The sequence below is a fragment of the Glycine max genome, chromosome 14, assembly GCF_000004515.6.
Source record: "Glycine max cultivar Williams 82 chromosome 14, Glycine_max_v4.0, whole genome shotgun sequence".
Lineage (NCBI taxonomy): Eukaryota > Viridiplantae > Streptophyta > Magnoliopsida > Fabales > Fabaceae > Glycine > Glycine max.
This window is the reverse complement of record NC_038250.2, coordinates 13,663,768-13,685,713: the sequence shown is the minus strand read 5'-3', so window position 1 is coordinate 13,685,713 and position 21,946 is coordinate 13,663,768. Positions and strand designations below refer to the sequence as shown.

The 21,946-nt window shown below is 32.7% G+C and overlaps 1 protein-coding gene across 1 annotated transcript; it reads right to left on the bottom strand.

Moving 5' to 3' along the window:
- Positions 1 to 9,044: 9,044 nt before the first annotated feature.
- Positions 9,045 to 12,364, bottom strand: LOC100815790 (protein MEMO1). The gene is made up of 8 exons (XM_003544559.5): positions 12,104 to 12,364; positions 11,722 to 11,806; positions 11,526 to 11,594; positions 11,269 to 11,381; positions 10,672 to 10,783; positions 10,457 to 10,600; positions 9,927 to 10,101; positions 9,045 to 9,363 (listed from the first exon to the last, which is right to left on the bottom strand). The coding sequence occupies exons 1-8, from the start codon at positions 12,156 to 12,158 to the stop codon at positions 9,226 to 9,228; spliced, it is 891 nt and encodes a 296-aa protein (XP_003544607.1). The 5' UTR covers positions 12,159 to 12,364; the 3' UTR covers positions 9,045 to 9,225.
- Positions 12,365 to 21,946: the final 9,582 nt, after the last annotated feature.

The window sequence follows — 21,946 nt, the reverse complement described above, 5'->3', positions numbered from 1 at the left end:
TTTGATGCTAAATCTGATGAAGGTATTTTTCTTGGCTATTCATTGCAAAGTAAAGCATATAGAATATATAACAAAAGAACTATGAGTATTGAAGAATCTATTCATGTTTCTTTTGATGAATCTAATGCTATTTTGCCAAGAAAAGATATACTAGATGATTTTTTAGAATCATTAGAAGAAATGCATATTCATGGAAAAGATCATAAAGGAAAAGAAGATAGAAACAATGAAGATTCTCAAGTTGATGAAGTCAAAATAAATGACGATCTTCCAAGAGAATGGAGAGCTTTAAGATATCATCCTCTTGACAATATCATTGGTGATATATCAAAAGGGGTAACCACTAGACATTCTCTCAAAGATATATGCAATAGTATGGCTTTTGTTTCTATGATTGAACCTAAAAATCTGAAAGAAGCCATAATTGATGAAACATTGGATAATAGCTATGCAGGAATAACTAAACCAATTTGAAAGAAATAATGTTTGGGAGTTAGTTCAGAAACTTGAAACTACCCTATTATTTGAACAAAATGGGTGTTTAGAAATAAGTTAGATGAAAATGGCATAGTTATTAGAAATAAGGCTAGGTTAGTAGCCAAAGGATATAATCGGGAAGAGGGGATAGACTATGAGGAAACATATGCTCCAGCGGCTAGATTAAAAGCTATCAGAATGCTATTGGCCTATGCATCCATAATGGATTTTACGCATTATCAAATGGATGTAAAGAGTTCATTCTTAAATGGCTTTATCCAAGAGGAAGTATATGTAGATCAACCCCCTGGATTTGAAAACTCAGATAAGCCTAACCATGTTTTTAAATTGAAAAAAGCTTTATATGGCTTAAAACAAGCCCCAAGGGCTTGGTATGAACGTCTAAGCAAGTTCCTCTTAGAAAAGGATTTCTCTAGAAGTAAAGTGGATACTACTCTTTTCATTAAGAGGAAATTCAATGATATTTTATTAGTTCAAATCTACGTTGATGATATTATCTTTGGATCCACTAATGAATCTTTATGCAAATAATTCTCTCATGACATGCAAAGTGAGTTTGAAATGTCAATGATGGGAGAACTTAATTTCTTTCTTGGGTTACAAATCAAGAAACCAAGAATCGAATTTTTGTCAATCAATCAAAATACTGCAAGGAATTGATTCACAAATTTGGGATGGAAAATGCTAAGCACATGGCTACACCAATGAGTACTGCTTGCTATTTGGATAAAAATGAAACTCGTCAGTCAAAGACATTAAGCAATATCGAGGTATGATCGAATAGCTTCTTTATTTATCTGCTAGTAGACCAGATATAATGTTTAGTGTGTGTATGTGTGCTAGATTTCAATCAAATCCTAAACAATCACATCTTAGTGTCGTTAAGAGAATTATAAGATATTTGTTAGGCACTATGAATATAGGTTTATGGTATCTTAAAAATTCCGCATGCAATTTAATAGGATATTCTGATTCTGACTTTGCCGGTTCTAAAACTGATAGAAAGAGCACCAGTGGAACTTGTCATTTCATTGGTTCTGCTCTAGTTTCTTGGCATAGTAAGAAAAAAAATAGTGTTGCTTTATCTACTACAGAAGTGAAATACATTTCTGCTGGCAGTTGTTGTGCTCAAATTCTTTGGATGAAGTAACAATTTTCTGATTATGGAATATTACTTTATCATATTCCTATAAGGTGTGATAACACGAGTGCTATAAATCTATCCAAGAATCCTGTTCAGCACTCAAGAACTAAACACATAGAAATAAGACATCATTTCTTAAGAGATCATGTTCAATTGTGTTCTAGAATTTGTTGATACAAAGAATCATCTTGTTGATATCTTTACAAAACCTCTCCTTATGGAAACATTCTTTGCTATTAGGAGAGAATTAGGTCTTTTAGATATCAATGATCTATACAATAGGTAACTCTGATAAGTTTTTTATCTTCCTTATGATCAATAGGTTTTCCTTTGAGTCTAGTTTCTTATGTGTGTGATTACTATTTATATTAGTTGTTATTTGTCATATAGACAGTTGTTCTTCATTATCATTGCTTAAATAGTCTTAATAGAAATAGAACTTGTTGTGTATAGTTAGTTAATTGTTAACTTAACTAGATAAATTTGTTTGTGATTGTTGATTACTTGGATGTGTTTGATAGTGTGTGTAATTAAATATGCTTGATTGTGCTTGATTGAATTGAATGCTTGTGATCATGGTTGATTAGTATAGTTAGATTAAGTTTAGGCAGAGACATAGTTAGTGTTTTAAGAGAAAAAGCCTTGTTTATGTTCTAGTAATCGATTACCATTACCTGTAATCAATTACACAAGAACAACTAGGTTGTAATCGATTACAGAAGCATGTAATCGATTACCAGTAGGTTGCACACTCCTGTAATCGATTACCAAGCCTTGTAATTGATTACAAGATGTCTTCTTCTATAAATACACGTGATTTTCGAGCTCGTGTGCAGACCCTAACAGCTTCTCATCAAGTGACGGCGTTCCAAGCTCCCAAATCTTCAAAACCCCATAACTCCCTCATTTCTTAACCAAATCACGTCCCACAAAGCCCAATCTGCATCATTTTCACTCCTCTTTCAAGCCCACCAATTGAAATTCACTAAAACATCATCAAATGGTAGAATCATCGAAGAAGTGCAAAGGATCTTCCTCCACCACCGCCGCTGCTGGCCACCGTCGCCACGAACTTTCTAGAGCACCCACAACACCTATTCCTCCTTCCCTTTCATCTCCATGATCATCTACCTTGTTTTCTTCAGATGATCAATGCCAAAGGTACAATTCCCAATTTTGCAATAGAGTAATTTTAGACCCTAAGTATCTTGATCTTGATTTCTTCAATGATGAAACATTTGATTGTTACCAAATGTTTCAACATTCTGGTTTAACTGAGTATATGTCTCTGAAATTTCCTTATTATCCTGAACTAGTTAGAGTCTTCTATAATAACTTGAAAATACAGGATGGTGTTATTTTCTCTGAGGTGCATCATGTTCCAATTGTTGTTGATCAATCTTTGTTCTTTTCATTGACAAAATTACCCAGTCAAGGTGTTCCTTTTGAAGGCACCCTTGTTAATGACTGGAAGTTTGATTTTTCTAGTCATGATGTTCGCCGCATGGTCTGCACTGACCAGGCTAATATGACCGGCAAATTGCTTGCTGGATCATTAACTTTTGAATGTCGCATCATGCATTATATAATTTTTTGTATTTTGCTTCCACAATCCTCAAACCTTGCTCAAGCCTCTGAGGAGGATTTGATTCTTATGTGGGCTTTTCAAACCGGTCATCAGATCAACTAAGCCCATTTGGTTCGATACCGGATGCATAAGGCATTACGGGCCAATGCACCTCTCCCTTATCCTCACCTTGTCACTCTTTTTCTTAATCATTTCAAAATTCCTTTGGATGATGAACCATTTGTCCAAGTAAAGCGGTCTTTTTCTATTAGTGCTGGTGTGGTTAACTCCTTTGGTTACCGTAAGGATGCTGACGGATAGTGGATTCGTAAACAAGACGTTCCTTAGCCTATTCCTGACGAGCGTACCCCATCTCCTCCACCACAAAGGGATGATTCCTCTTCACTTCTGCACGACGTCCTTACTGAACTTTGTGGTCTTCGAGCTTTCGTGGGTGACCGATTTGATGTTATGGATACTTGCCTGGATGCCATGGATGCTCGCTTCGATGGGATGGATACGAGGATCGCTCGACTTGAGGATGATATGAGCTTCATTCGGCGTTGCTTCGATCCTCCGGCCGACTATTAGTTTATATTTTCTTAGTTTCTATAATTTCCTTAGCCTTGTATTTTAGCTTATATTTACTTCGTACTTTGGTTATGGTTCTCTTGAATTTTTATCATTGCGTTTGGTTATTTTTAGACTTTGTGTTGGATATTTCTAGACTTTGTGTTTGGTTATTTCTAGGCTTTGAATTGGTTAATTAAAACTTGTGTAGATTATTCTCTGGATTGATTTAGTTTACGAATGACTTGTGCTTTGTTTTGATACTTACTTAGTTCTTTTCTTTAGACGATTTTGGCTTTTTGATGTTGCCAAAGGGGGAGAGAACAAGGGTTAGAATTTATAACCTTAGGCATAAATTCCAAAAGTTAGGGGGAGTAAGGGTTGTGAGTACGCATTATCAATCATATGTAGTTTATCTTGATTTTAGGATATTGTCATCATAAAAAATGGGGAGATTGTAGAAGCAAATATATTATGAAACTTTGATGCTACCAAAGAAACACGCTTCTCATGTTTGATCCAAGACAAGACTCCAAGAAATTCAAGATAAATGTTGAAGTTAGTCCTTAAGAGTCTTAGAAAGCATTCACTAATTAATGATGCAAAGGTTTGGCCAAAGGATGCTTGTTTGAAATTTTAAAATATGGCATTTACTCTCTGGTAATCGATTACCAGAGGATGTGATCGATTACCAGTGGCCAAAATGCTTTCTGAAATGTTTTTAAATATTTTTGAAAGCATGTAATCAATTACACAAGGCTTGTAATCGATTACCAGCAGTTGAAACTGTTTATAACAGCTATTAGAATTTTGAATTCAAATTTTAAAGCCTGTAATCGATTAAACAAGGCTTGTAATCGATTACCAGAAGGAATTTTCAAAAATAACTTCCAATAGTCACATCTTTTCAAATGTTTTGAATGGCCATCAAAGGGCTATATATAGGTGACTTGGGATACAAAAATTCTTCAGAGTTTTTCTGCACAAAAAGTCTTATCCTCTTAGAAACAAAATTGTTTTATCTTCTAAAACATTCCTTGGCCAAAACACTTGCAAATTCAATAAGAAATCATTGAGTGATCTTCATTCTATTACCTTTCTCTTAAAAGAGAGAATTCTTCTTCTACCTTTTCTTATTCAAGAGAACTGATTAAGGGACCAAGGGTCTCTTGTTGTAAGGTTATCCAAACACAAAGGAAGGGTTGTCCTTGTGTGTTTCAGACATTGTAAAAAGGATTTTACAAGATAGTGGAACTTTCAAGCGGATTGCTTGGGGACTGGATATAGGCACAAGGGTGTGGCCGAACCAGTATAAAACTGAGTTTGCATTCTCTCTTCCCTTAAACTTCTTTTATTTATTATCTTTTATCTTTTGCGTTAAAGAAGTTTTATTTTGAAATTTATTTTTAGTAATTCATATTAAGGGTGCATTAACTATTCAGAAAGAGAGTTAAGATTTTAATTGGGGGAATATTTCTTTATATCTTAATTCAACCCCCCTTCTTAAGATATCTGAGGCCACTTGTCTAACAGTTATTAGTAGGAGGTATAAATATACTCCTTAAACACTTTGTTGGTAGTTTTTGATGAAATTTCATATTAGACAAAATTAAGACAATGTCTCTTTTGGTTATTGTGTGAAACCTCAGGTTCTTATCAAAGAATTATATTCTTTGTGGCGAATTATTCTTAACTTATCAATCTTCCAAGATGGTGGCATTGTTCTTTCCATCTCCTTTTCTAGTTCCTTTTTTCCTTTTTATTTTCCCTAATTTCAGAGAGTCCCAAATAGGTTCTCCATTTTGTTGATGCTAAAAATTAGATTCACAAATTAGGGTTCCATCAGTTTTACATCTTCATGTGTATATAGGCATGACAATTGGGCTCAAACCTATGAGGCCCGCCTCGGACCCACCCCGATTTTGATGGGTAAAACCCAAGTTGACCGAGGTCGGATTCGGGTTTTTCCCGACAGTCAAAGTTGGATTTGGGGTCGGGGATGAGATTGTTAATACTCAACTTGCCCCCGAACCCGCCCCGCTAATAATTAATTTACAAAAATAACATTACATATATATAACACACTAAAACATGAAACTATTGGATTGGATGTTATGTTGTCATGTACGATCTAAAAATATGTTATGGTTGCTATTTAAAATTGTATTTTTCATTCTATGAAAAATTATATTTTGTATAGAATTTTATAAGCATCTCGAAGGCAGGGCAAGGCGGGGATGGGGGTAAATATACACCCCCGTTGGGTTTCAGGGGCGGAGGGTGGGGGAAATGGGGAGTCTGGGGCGGGGTAAGCAAAACTCGGCTCCGACCTGCCCCGTTGCCATGCCAAGGTGTATAGCTACAGGTTCAAAAATCATTCGCTTTGGAAAGCTAGTCTAATTTTGTCTCAATTGAGTCTTTCTATTTTGATCAATTATTTCTTTGTCTACAATTCTTTATAGACATACTCATAATCATCATTATCATTATGAATTATATATTACATTTAACGTTACATTATATGCAAATACTGTCGAACGTTGACTTTATTTCAATTCTCATATTCTATTCATTACATAATATGAGATATCTTTTTTTGCATTAATTTCGGGTACCTGAGTTCTTCTCAAACTAAAATATATAACTATGTCAGACAAATCTTTTAGCATTCTCATAACCTCAATTTGGTCGTCTTACTTTTTGGTTCATTTTCTTAATTGAGGGTTTTTATTTTTGAAATCAACATGTCTAGCTTGCTTCAAGAATTTCTAAGACCCATTTTACAATATTTCCAACAGGGGACATCAAATTTTATTCAAGTATTAGTCGTTGATACATATGATTTAGTCACTTCTTTTGACTAAACTTTGTAAATGAATTATCTTTTTGAACTTCCAATTCAAATTGTTTTGTATGAGGATCAAGATAATGATAATTCATTTCAATTAATCTCCATTTTCCAATTGTTTACTATCTCCCCCTCTTGTTGGAAAAACTAATTAAAAACAATAATCAACAAACTCGTAAATAAATCTATTATTGATGATTCAACATATGGAGATTTACACCTAACATATATTTTTATTTTCCTTTGAGCACTCATCTTAGTGTGTTGTGATCAAACAATTGGACTCATATTTATGACATATTTAACACTTGGGAAGAAAACAAAATATTAAATTGGAAATATAATATTGGTAACCGAAAATCAATTTAAGAGGGGAGAACTAACTATAACTTGTTGGCATGACTAGAATCAATATTGGAGCATGCAAGATTACATGTTCCCAAGAAAACGTTGAAAGTTTTGATCTCATAAGTAAATGAGCATGTTCTACATGATGTTCAATATAAATTTTAATAGTCATACAATACTCATTAAAAGCGTGAGATGTAAATTCATCACCATTATCAAGACAGATTCTTTTAATTGGATAATCTAAAAATGAGCTCTAACTCGGATTAATTGAGCCAACAATATCACAAACCCCTGATTATGAGTTGATAAACAAGGAAATATGTGACCATCTAATTGATGCATCAATTAAAATCGTGAAATATATTAATGATTCGCATGGTAGTTGTATAAGTCCATAAATATCACCCTAATTCATTCTAAAAATGAAATGGACTCATTCTCATTTTTTCTTGGTGATGGTTTAATTATTGGCTTTCTTTAGAAACATATACTACATGAAAAATCATTAGACAAAAGAATCTTTTGACTCTTCAATAGGTATTCACATGAAATTTCAAATATTTTTTGCATCATAACAGACACGAGATGACCCAACTAGTCATGCCAAACAACAAACACATTTTTGTTTTGTAAACTTGATTTACAACTGTATGTTTTCCAATTATACTAATAAACGTCTAATGCATATTTAACATTACTTCTTGCCTTGTGTGAATCATCATAATATTAACGAGACATACAAAATATTTCTCAAACTATTTTTTTAAATTATTTTTCTTGTTATTGTTCACCATAAAAGATACATCACATATAATGTATACATATTTATGAACCAATAAAATCATTCAAGGACAATTATTATGTCCTTATTACACGTAAAAACTATTATAACTAGCTTATATAAAATCAATCATGCATACATTATACATAACTTTAAAACAATTTCATATTTCTTTTAATATATAATTAGTTATGTTCATGATAAACAAAACAGAAAATGATAATTCACTGAATGTAGTTATAAATATAATGATGACATCATACATGTATGAAATTCAAAATAATTTGAATTTTGATTACCAAAAGTACCGCATTTTATATATTTGTATACAAACCAATTTAATAAAACATTTTAGAAACATCTATAAAATTCATATATACATACATACGTTATTGATTTCTTAAATTTACATATCTTTTAAATCAAATAATATCTTCTGACAAAAACATGAATCAAATCATAATATGGGAATAAGCATGATTACAAAATAATCCAAAGATATTACATATAAAACATTTAAATCATAAGCAATCAATGTTAATTATATTTATAACAATAATAAATAAAAGTAATATAATAAAAATAAATTATTCAAACATACTTTATAAAAATACAAACATGCAACATTCAAACAATGACAGTCAAAAATGAGTCATATGATTAAGTAATTATTCCTTGATATCACTACTAAAGGAGCACATGAAATGCATAAAAATAGATATTTTTTGTTTAACATATCATCATTGATTAAAAATTTTCACACAATATCAAATAATTACTGATTATTAATATTACATCTTTATACTCACAATATAACATACACATAATATATATAATTGGACTCAGATATTTTATAATTTTTTATGGGACTGAATATTATATATATGTACATATAAAAATAATAAATATAATATAAATATATATAATTTTAACGAACCCGTGACTCACGGTTAAAAATCTAGTTAAGATGTAAAACACACTCATCCCCACTCTTTTTAGTTAATACTTGTTTTGTAGAAACCTTTGTTTGAGAAAACAAATTCAATAGCATTAGCATCACAAATGCAGTTTAGTTGCTCCACCGCTAACAGCATCATTAGCAAATGCCACAGTAAGCAGTACTAACACGTCATTACGCAGCTAAGACTACATAAAAAAAAAACAAAAAAAAAAAAACAAAGCTGATGTAGACAAAGTGCAAATTAAGAACTTGACAGTTGCAACCAAAACATGATCACATGTTCATAGTCACAACTTTCCAAGCACGTTAGCTAGGGACGCCAACTAGAAGTGTAAAGGAATTTGATTATTTGACAACTTCCCCAGCTAAAGACAAGCGATAAATGATAGTGAGAATGATCTATAAACATCGAACATAATATCCAATTGTTCAAACTTCAAAGCTTAAACATAAATAGTCAATTTAGAGGAAATGAAATTGCTGAATGCCCCATAAATGAAGACCTTCAACTGGAGCTTGAATCATCAGTTTTTGCTGCTGCAGATGCATAACTAACACTACTATCCCTGTTACTTTTGCACTGACTGGATTGCTCATAGCGAAGAAATTTGATTTTTATCTTTGTTGAGCAGTTCCTTAGCATCTGATAAAATTGCCAAAGGTTGAAAGTAAATAAAATATCAGCATCAGACAGAAAAACTCATTTCATGTGATAAGCTGCAACATATATGGATCAAGGATTCCATATACAATAGACATCATTCAATTTATTTTACCAATATTATAGAATTTCAATGTACCCCCAGAAAAGTAATATTGGTAAATATTACAAATCACACTAATTTTGAACGATTACCTAACATCTTTGATCAATGGACTGCTAATTGGACTATTAAAGGCAGCTCAAGTATCAAAATACACAATTAAGGAAAACTTGCACAAGGTGTCAAACAGCATTCAAGAAACCAAGTACAATTGTACAAGTGATCTTATTGTGTCCTTATCGCCTCTTTCTGTTGAAGGAGTTGTGAAGTTCTCATATTGATTAATCAACTCCATTCATATTAAGGAGTGACAAGAAAACAGGATTTCATAATAACAAAAATAATACAATAATAATATTGTTCTTTTCTTCAATTTAAAGTGAGATTGTCAAATTTTGCAAGAGCTACTTTCTTGACAATATTGTGACAATAAGGAACTTACATGAAGAAAAACACTAATTGGATGGCGTCCACAGATTGTATTGTCATACTCCAACAGATATTGCTTGAATGAATCTGGATCTCCTGTTTCTATGATATCCATGCCCATCTTGTCTAAGGCCTCAATAGATTTGTATATAGGCCCATGTTTCTTGTCATAGTGCATGTAATTGAATCTGACACCAAAGGTCAGTCAGAAGGTTAAAGGAATGAATAAAAAACCTTAAATGTACAATAATCAACATCTGCTTCAAACAAATAACCATGAACAATAAGCAGAGATAGTGCGATATATATTGGTAAGAAAACATTCAAACCACCGAAGCATATCTTAACAAAAACTTCCATAATCACCAATTAAGCTTATTTTTTAAACAGCATAAGTATCACATAAAGAAGCCTACGGAAAACATTACCAGACTGTGAATGTTTGTTTTTGTGTGTGTTTTGTTAGCACATAGTAATAAGACTTTTTTTTTATTTTGTGGGGGGGAAGGGGGAGGTAGTTGAATGCGGAAAAACAGTACATACCGAGATCCCCAGTGACAAAAGTCTGATGAAATAGAGAAGAAGTTATTGGAATCATCAACATATTTGGCAAGAATCTGCCCATACATAGCTTCATTTTCAGCACTAACAGCACCAACTAAAATGGGTACAATTTTCACCTGGTGCCTGCATCAATATTTGAATTTAGTCCCTGCTGCATAGTTTCAAAACAGGAAGCTCAATATAACAAAACTTACCCTTCAAATACTTTGGCAAGATATGGCAGGTGCATTTCCATGCTATGTTCAGCTTCATCAACACGAATATCCATCAGCTCAAATTTCCCCGTAGCTTTAAGCTCCTCAGTTACTGGTAAAATAACAAAGTGCCAAATGTGAGCAATGAGGAAAGAAAGAATCAATATCAAAGTCAAAATGAATCAGTTCTCAGTAAATCAAATAATCTACCATCTTCGCAACTCAAAGAGAACTAACATCACAGAAGTTTGACTTCACATATCAATACCATTAATTTATTTCCATTTTCACATTCATAGATAACCCCCTCATTAATATTCTGCAAAGAAAAGCCTACATTCAAAACAAAATGTAACATTGTAATCCTTGGTAAGAAGATTAACAAGAATGATCAATGAACTACATTAACAAAGGAGGTTTGAAACTGCAGACAATATCATGTGATGCAGCAACAGCAACATCTCAGTCACAGTGACTACAACAACCACACTATCAACCAATCCATGATTGTGAATCACACTGGCCACAATTGGCCCACTTCAGCCCACATTGTAACCACAATTTAAAACCTTTAAAAAAGATTCCATAATCCGGTACCTTCCAAATCAATAGGCAGGTCCCCTATGGGTGTCTTGTAGACAGTTGCAGTCGTAAGAGCACATTTTGGAGTGTAATAGTGGTGAGAAGGACCAAGAAGGAACACACGTGTACTGAAACCGCCATAAAATACAGAGAAAAAAAAAATCCATAGTTAGCAGGGATAACAACAGCACAAGAAAAAAGAGCAAGGAAGAAGCAAGAGGGCACATAGGAATATGAGAGTAGTAAGAAAAGCAAACAAGAAACAAACCCACATATTTGATGGATCAATGTTTCCGAAGGCATAAGCAGCAGCTCTTCCTGAATAGGAATAACCAGCATGTCTAAAGCATCATAACATTCCGGTTGCACCACATGAACACATTAGGATTGTTACTTCATCTCAAAAACCAACATCACCAAAACTCAGAAACCAAAATCAATAATAAAAAATAAGCCACTTCCACTTACGGTGCTATCACTCCCCGCACATCAGAAGATTTGGTCAAACCACACGATTGCAACCACCCTTCAAGCTCCTCTGAAAGCTGCTTAGCTGAAAATAAACATTAAAATTAAAAAAAAAATGTTACTTAAAGTGAGACTTTCCTCTCTGACTGAGAAGTAGAAGAGTGATAACTGACGAGTGAACCAAAAGAACATGAAGCTGAGAACTTTCACTGTTCAGGAAGAAATTCCGAACAATCAAACAATTTCTTTATAAAAAAATTCAACCCAGTTGGAAGAATCGTGGGAAAAATCGATTGAAAGAATAAAAAACTGATCTTTTGAACCTGATCGGCGAAACTGAATCGAAATTGGTGAATCGTGAATTCTAATTTGAGGGACTTACGATTGTCGGTGTACCAAGAGCCAGCATGGGAGGGTCTCCTAACCTTGGTGCCCATGATTGAGGATTTTAGTTTGTGATAAAACCCTAAAATTGAAGAGAAGGGGCTGAACGATTGAGTGAGAGTGGGAGTGACACGCTTCAGGATTCGTTTCTTTCAAAATAGTTTAAGCTGTGCAACAAAGTGACTGAATGCAATGTTCTAAAAACTGTTTTATTCTTCTTTCTCTGTCCAACTGCTTCACAAGTTGCTTTTGGAACATTATATATAACCTATTATGTGATCTTATTTATTATTTTGAGATTAATCATGGTGATGTTTACACTATCTTTTAATTATAGATTATTCTTGATAAGATTTTTAATATAATTATCATAAAGATTAACAAACTTATCATATATTATCATATATAATTTAATAGATTATCAAAGAATAATCTATTTTGTAACATATTTTAAAGTTGAGATTAAAGAGTATCACACGAATTTAAAAATATAATTATATAATAAATTTCACTTGAAGATTAGAACAATTAACTATTTTAACTAAATTTAATGCTCCTAATGGTATTTATTGAAGAATTAAGTTATTGATATTAATGTTATTTTTATATTTAGTTTTGATAATTAAATAATAATTTTGATCATTTTAATATTATGTAATTGTAAAGACCAATATCATAAAAAGAGAGCTTGAATTCTCATTTTAAGAATTTTCTCATTTTTATTTTTTTTGTAAAGGTTTTGATAAAATAGTTAGCTATTTTTTCACAAAGAAACTAGAGACTAGATCACACATTTTAAAATAAAAAATCAAATTTAAACCTTAGATTAGTTTAAAGCACAAGTGATATAAAATTATTTTTTAAAATATTTTAATATAATGTATAACTAAGAGGCAATGGTTCAAGAATCAATGGTTCAACAGAATCGATTTTAATAAACTATTTTTTAAAATATTTTAATATAATATCCTAATAATATTGAGAGAGAAAACATAATGTGCATAAATATATAATAATAAAAAATAAATTTCACTTAAAAGTGTTATAAATTATAATATTTCTTTTTTCTTTCTATTTTTTAATACCAAAAGTAAAAAAATAATTTAAAGCAAAACTGGTTAACCCACACCGGGTTTACCGATTTTCGACCGGTTTTATGATGAATTAATTTTCATGAAGCATCAGTTGGACACATGACTCGTTCACGATCAAACCGGCCGGTCCAATCCGATTTTCAAAATAGTGCTTTCAAGTCACCAGGAACTGATGGATCTCAACTTGTCTTCTTTCAAACTTATTGGGATGTTGTGGGTTCGGAGGTTTGGGAGATGATAGCTCAAAATTTCAACATAGGTAATATCAATTCAGCCTTGGTGGAAACTCTTATTTTTCTGATTCCCAAGATTGATAGCCCAGTGAGCCTTGGAGATTGTAGGCCAATCGGTCTATGCAATGTCTTGCTCAAAGTTATTTCAAAAGGTTCTTGTTCTCAGAATTAGACCTCATTTGAATTCTCTGATTGGCCTCTCCATAGAAGCTTTATTCAAGGAAGAGGGACTTGGGATAATGCTTTGATAGCCCAAGAGATTGTTCATAGCATGCATAAAAAGAAGGTTAAGTCTGGATTCATCATGTACAAAATTGATTTTGAAAACACTATGATCAATTTGATTGGGATTGTATGAGACTTACTTTGGCTGAAGTTGGATACCCTTCATCTACTATTAATTTGATTATGAATTGTATTACTTCAACTTCTCTTTCTTTGAGATGGAACAGTGAGGTGTTAGAGAGTTTTGCTCCTAATAGAGGTTTGAGACATGGGGACCCATTGTCTCCTTAGGGTGTGTTTGGTTTGTATTTTCATTTTCTAGAAACTATTTTCATTTTCAAAATATTTGAATTCTGAAAACATGTTTGGTTTGACTTTTTATTTTCTATTTTCAGGAAATAAAAACACTGAAAATTTATGATATATTGACTTCATGTCTTTTTTTATTTTTAGATTTGCTTAAAATTACATTCCTTGCCACCGCGTTTTTATTTTACCCAAAAAATAAAGTTCTTGTTTTCAGCTGAAAACACTGAAAATGAGATTTTTATTGTTTTCATTTTCTGGTTGTTTTCTGTTTTCATTTTCCCTAAAAATGTTTTCAAAAATCCAACTAAACACATTTTCATCACCATTTTCTGTTTTCAGTGAAAATGAAAACAGAAAACAACCAAACCAAACACCCCCTTATTTGTTTGTTCTTTGTATGGAGAAATTAGCTATTTTGATTCAGCAGCATGAGCAATCTTCCACTTGGCACCCTATGAAATTTTTTGCAAAAGCTCTAGTTATTTCTTACTTATTTTTTGTAGATGATTGTCTGTTTTTTACCTCAGCCAAGACTTCTAAGGTGAAGATGGTCCATAAGGTTTTGGATATTTTTTGTAAGGCTTCAGGTCTTAAGATAAATGTTCAAAAATCCAGAATTATGGTTTCTAAAAACATCCCTAGAAGAAAGTCTAATAAGTTTGCAGATGTTCTTGGTTTTCAAGCTACCAAGAATATTGGTAAGTACTTAGTCTTTTAGTTACTTGTTGGTAGATTGAAAAATAATGACTTCTCTTTCCTTCTTGTGTAAAACTTTAAGGGATTTCCTAGACTATCAATTATAGGAAACAATAGGATCTTGAAACCTATGATTCTCACAAACAATCAATAAACAAATAGATAATAATGCGTATCTTTCTCCATAGGAAGACTTCTCTCCGGTGTACTTTGATTTCCTTGAAATATGAGAGAGATAAGATTTCACTTCCTTAGACCTTTCTTTTCTGCCTCTCTCCATTCGTGATGACTATGGTGAGAGAGAACACTTTTCTGTCAGGAAGGGGACCTTATTTCACGTTAGTGGGTATCAATCCCCTTTTATAACTACTACTCCCATCAAGTAGCAGTTACCTCTAGAAACTTCTCCTAATTAACCCAATTACAATTTAGCCCTTAATTATTAATTATTTATTTATTAATCCCTACATAAGTCACATGTCTCTCACATGAGACATTAATTCTAACATTCTCCCACTTGTCTCATGTGACATTAATAAACATTATGGACTAAATAAATAAATAGATTAACTAACATAATGCACATTAAAATTGACTAAATTGTTCTATACATTGGGTACATCATAATTTCATGATTAAGAATAGGAACCACTTCGATTCATAGAGGTTGTACATTATCTAATCGACATAGTCCCTTCCATGTACTGCAAATTAGTCTTCTCCTTAATATGACCATTAGTTAGGAGTAAATAATTGGTCCAACATAATGTCTTCATTCAAGACAAAACCTGTTAACATTACTCTAATACAAACATGCATGCAAACATAAAGAACAGGTAATCAGAAACATATCATAATTGAGCTCAGAGTGTCACTAAAATGCATAAGATAAATTACACTTAATGATCATTAATAACAATAATGCTCATACTTCCAACATGTTCTTTAATATCTTAGGCGGTAATCCCTTATTCAAAGGGCCAACTATCATAAGGTTTGTGCTAATTTATTCTATTGACACACTTTGTTTCTGAATTTCTTCCTTCACGACAAAATACTTCAATTCCACATGCTTAGCACTCTTAAAGTACTTGTCGTTCTTACAAAATAATGCTGCAGAGTTATCACAATACATTTTCAGCGGCCTAGCAATACTATCGACAATTCCAAGCCTTGAAATAAAGTTCCGTAGCCAATTAGCCTGAATTGTAGCCTCAAAACATGCTGCAAATTCATCTTTCAGATGCAACAACAACTGATGCATACAAAATAGCTTCCATTTGTTTTCGCTCCATATCATTTCTAGGACATTGTGCAAGACTAAATTTGTCTCCTTTCTAGATTGGAATAAGTGATGCTAATCACATTTCCATCCTGAATCTCTCTAGTACTTTATTGATATATGCTTTCTGAGATAAGCCTAACAATCATTATGATCTATTACAAAATATTTCTATCCCTATCACATAGCTTACATCACCCATATCTTTCACTTCAAAGTTTCTAGAGAGAAATTTCTTAGTCTCATGAAGAAAACCAAGATCATTAGTTGCAAGCAAGATATCATCAACATACATAATTAGAAACATAACCTTACTCCCACTAACCTTTAGATACATACATTGATCAATAGTATTTTCCTTAACTCTAAAGGAAACAATGGTATCATTAAACCTCAAATACTATTGGCAGGAAGCTTTCTTTAAGATTGTATATTAATTTCTTTAGTTTACACACCATGTGTTCCTTTCCCTCAACTGAGAACCCCATTGGTTGGTCCATATAAACATTCTCCTCTAAATCTCCATTAAGAAAGGCGGTTTTCACATCCATCTGATGTAGCCCTAAGTCATAATGGGCCACTAATGCCATGATAATCCTGAAAGAATCCTTTCATGAGATCGATGAAAACGTCTCTTTATAATAAATGTCATCTTTCTGAGTAAATCCCTTAGCAACAAGTCTAGCCTTGTAACATTCAATGTTGCCATGAGAGTCACGTTTAGTCTTAAAGACTCACTTACAACCAACTCTCTTACAACCCTTTGGTAATTGGAGAAGGTCCCAAACATCATTATGTTCCATAGAATTTATCTCTTCTTTCATGACATTTAACCACTTCTCAAAATTATCACAGCTTGTGAAAACGAAACTGGATCATTATCATTAATGCTTAAGTCTATTTCTGTTTCGTGTAGGTAGACTACATAGTCATTCAAAATAGCTGGTCTCCTTTCTCTTTAAGACCTCCTTAATGCTACTTCATGTGGTTCTTCCACAATAGGTTCATTATGTATCATGGGCTCATTATTGTGTTGTGCTTCTTCATTATTGTTTGTAACAATAACTAAAGGAGCAATCACCTTACTGCTAGAGGCACAAGCTAAAGGGACTTGCACTCTAACTTCTTTAATTTCCACTTCTTGTGAAACTGTACTCCCACTAATTTCACCATTTTCAATGAACCTTGCATTTCCAATTTCGACAATTCTCATACTATGATTAGGACAATAAAACATATACCCCTTTAACTTTTTTGTATAACCAATAAAATATCCACTGATTTTTTTATGCATCCAATGTCCTTTCTTGCGGATTATGAATCCTTATTTCTGCCTAGCAACCCTAAACATGCAGGTGCCTTATACTAGGTATCCTAGGTGTCCTATTTGTCCATAGTTCAAAAGGTGTCTTTGGAACTGCCTTACTATGAACCATATTCAACAAATACATGACAATTTTCAAAGCATACATTCACAAAGATACGGGTATAGTCAAATTGATTAACATACTCCTAACCATATCCATTAAAGTTCTATTACGCCTTTCTGATACATCATTTTGTTGTGGTGTACCGAGCATTGTGTATTGCGCACAAATGCCACGTTTCTGAAGAAGCATAGCAAATGGACCTGGGTGTTTCCCAGTTTCATCATATCTTCTGTCATACTCACCACCTCTATCATATCTAATAATTTTCACATTTCTGTCTAATTGCCTTTTTTACTTCATTCTAGTAAATTTCTAAGGCATCCATTGCCTGAGAAATCTCAGGCAGTAAGTAGACATAATTGTAACGTGAATAATGATCAATAATGGTGATAAAGTATCCTTCCCTTCCAAAAGAACTAACATCAAAAGGTCCACAAATATCAGTATGCACAATTTCAAGAAGCTGAGTGCTTCTTGTAGCTCTTTTCTTTGTACGTTTTGCTTATTTTCCCTTAATACAACCCACACAAATATTTAGATCCGTAAAATCTAGATAAGGAAGAATTTCATTCTTTATTAATCTTTCCATTCTTTCTCTAGAAATGTGACCTAAACGTTTATGCCATAAGAAAACAGATCGTTCATTCACTAAACTATGTTTAGTGCCAACATTATGATGCAGAGTTAAAACAGTTTCAGCATACAAACTGCCTAATTTCAATTTATATAAACCATAAAAAAAAAATACTAGTACCAATGAGATGATTATGCTTAAATAAATTGAAACATCCATTACCAAAATTAAAAGAGTATCCAGTAACATCAAGTTTAGATAATGAAACTAAATTCCTAGATAAACTAGGTACATAAAGAGTTTTCAGTAAATCTAAACGATGTCTAGTGTCGAGTTTTAAACAATAAGTCTTAACTGCTTCCATTGGAGCTTTCACTCTATTCCCCATGAAAATGAACTTCTCATTTGAGCTTATGATTTGGATTGTAAAGAATCTCTGCATAATGTTAGAAACATGAGTCGTACATCCAGAATTAATCCATCATGTATTATGGGGAACTTTAGTTAAGTTTGATTCAAAATATACATGAGCATTAAGCTCATCTTTCTTTTCGAACCAAGACTTACACTTTAGGCAATCCTTCTAGAAACGTCTTGATTTTCTACAAAATTGACAATTATTACCCTTTGATACCTTTTTCTGGATTTGCAAAGAGTCGTCATTGATCTTTAATGACCATTTGCCTTTATCATGTTTCTTCATAAATTTCTTTCCAGCTCTTTGATTCCCTTGGTGGCTTACATAATGAACTAAGTGACTTCCTTGATTCTTAAGTCCCATTTCTTTATGAACTAACATACTGTGCAATTCATGCACATTCCATTTATCTTTCATGGTATTATAGCTCATTTGGAACGGGTCATACTCAGATGGTAATGATTTTAGAATAAACTGAACAAGAAAGTTCTCATTCACAATCATTCCCAAGGTCTTAAGTCTTACTGCAATGTTTGTCATCTCAATGACATGTTCATGCATAGTACGAAACCATCAAACTTCATGGTGGTCAATGTACTCATTAATGTCCCAGAAACAGACTTATTAGCTGTTTGAGAGTGTTCTCCCACTAATCCCATAAACCTTTTAGCACTTTCAATTTTAGGAAGAGTTATCTTAATACTGTCTGCAACAGTCATTCTCATCAACAATAGACTGAGTTTGTTAGATCTTTCCCAAGCTTTATAATGAACTTTCTCTTCATTGCTACTATACTCACTTTGGCTTTTTGTTGATGCCAAAGGGGGAGAGAAATGGGATTAAATCAAGAATTCACATGAATAATCAACTTATTTTTAAAGATAAGCATAAATTCAAAACACAAAGGGGGAGAATTTATGTGAGTGATCGACTAGGAAAAAGTGTGTGTGTTTCTTGATTTCAAAAGTTGTCATCATCAAAAAGGGGGAGATTGTAGAAGCAAATCTTCATGGTGAATCAAAGGTGATTCAAAGGTGTTTTGATGATAACAATGATGATGACAAAAGATGATGACAAAGGTGATGACAAAAAGCTCAAAGATCAATCAAAGAACAACTCAAGTGAATCAAAGATCAATCAAAGAACAACTCAAGTGAATCAAGAACAATTCAAGAGTTCAAGATAAGAATCAAGAAGAATTCAAGACTCAAGAAGAAAGTTTAGAGTCAAGAATCAAGATTCAAGGTTCAAGATCTCTAGAATCAAGATCAAGATTCAAGACTCAAGATTCAAGAATCAAGAGAAGGCTTAATCAAGATAAGTATGAAAAGTTTTTCTCAAAAATTGAGTAGTACATGATTTTTCACAAAACATGTTTACCAAAGAGTTTTTACTCTCTGGTAATCGATTACCAGATTGCTGTAATCGATTACCAGTAGCAAAATGTTTTTGAAAAAGTTTTCAAATTGAATTTACAACGTTCCAATTAATTTCAAAAAGCTGTAATCAATTACAATGTTTTGGTAATCGATTACCAGTGCCTTTGAACGTTGAAATTCAAATTCAAATGTGAAGAGTCACATCCTTTCACATAAAAGCCTTGTGTAATCGATTACACTGATTTAGTAATCGATTACCAGTGGTTGTTTCTGAATAAATCAAAAGATGTAACTCTTCAAATAGTTTTTGACTTTTTCAAATTGGTTTTTAAGTTTTTCTAAAAGTCATAACTCTTCTAATGGTTGTCTTGACCAGACATGAAGAGTCTATAAAAGCAAGGCTTTGATATGCTTTTCAATACACTTTTACACTTATTCAATCAATCTTTTACAAGCCCTGAATCTCTTTGAACTTCTTCTTCTTCTTTGTACCAAAGGCTTTCCAAAGTTTTCTGGTTTTCTAAACCTTGAAAACTTGTGCTATTCATCTTTTCATTCTCTTCTCCCTTTGCCAAAAAGAATTCACCAAGGACTAACCGCCTGAATTCTTTTTGAGTCTCTCTTCTCCCTTTTCCAAAAGAATAAAGGACTAACTGCCTGAATTCTTTTGTGTCTCCCTTCTCCCTTGTCAAAGAATTCAAAACGACACAGTCTGAGAATTCTTTTGATTCTTCCCTTTCCCTAATACAAAAGTGTTCAAAGGACTAACCGCCTGAAAATTCTTTTGTATCCCCATTCACAAAGTATCAAAGGTTTAATCGCCTGAGATCTTTGTCTTAACACATTGAAGGGTACATCCTTTGTGGTACAAGTAGAGGGTACATCTACTTGGGTTGTTGACTGAGAACAAGAGAGGGTACATCTCTTGTGGATCAGTTCTAGTGGAGGTTATATCCACTAGGGTTTCAAAGAGAATAAGGGAGGGTACATCCCTTGTGGATCTTTGCTTGTGAAAGGAGTTTTACAAGGTTGAAAGAAATCTCAAGGACTGCAAGTCGCTTGGGGACTGGATGTAGGCACAGGTTGTTGCCGAACCAGTATAAAAACTCTTGTGTGTTTATTTCCTTCTTCCCTACTCTTTTACTTTCCGTTGTGCATTTAATTTCCGCTTTTGCTTTCTGTTAAGTTTCTCTTCTACTCCTCATTCTCTTAACAATTTAGTAAAAACCTTATGAGAGTAATTTTTAATTAGTAAAGGTTTAGGAATAATTAATTCAACCCCCCTTCTTAATTATTCTAAGGCCACTTGATCCAACAGCTACTAGCATCAATAATAGTAACAAACTTCTCATCCAACATAGCAAGATCATGATCCAAAACACCGAGGTGAAATTGGACTTGCTCATTTCAGTCAGAGAAGTTAAGCCCATTAAAATTGGCACAGATGATGCATTAGAATTCAATGAATTCAGAACATGTATTACATAATAAAATTCACATAAGTGTTTTGAGACATAAAATACATGTCATACATATGATTCATTCAAATAACGGTCAATGTATATTGATGTTCTCATTTGGGTGATACACCAACACACAACATACAAACATAATGATGCTAATAAAAATTCTTAACATTAGTTGGCAATTAAATATGCACCAATTAGTAGTATCTATTTCCTTTGGGTATATAAATAAAACTAATGATGCACACAAATCGCCTACAATTATATTCATTAACTTTAAGAACAACTAATCAACCTTTGGGCGATCCATAAATGCCTTACAACAATGAATTTCAATTACCCATAAACCAATAATCATATAATTTAGCATCCATTATTCTATGAGTAATTGAAATAATCATTGATTTGGAATTAAATAACCTTACAAATTTGGCCACTTTGGTGACTAGCAAATTCAACATACATTTAATTCCAACCAAATATATATGGCTTGCACATACTTATTGCTATTAACAATTCATAGTCATTTTATCAATTTCATTTCAGGCCATAAAATAATATTCACATTTATTTGTGTTTTGAATTCAAGCACGTTCAAAGAAATGTGCAGCATATACATATCTACTGCTACCAATAATTGCAAAGCATTTACGTTAATTTAATTACAGAACATAAACTTTCAATCCTTTAATCACGTTTAATAATCATTTTCGGGGAAAAAAATAAGCAAGTGGG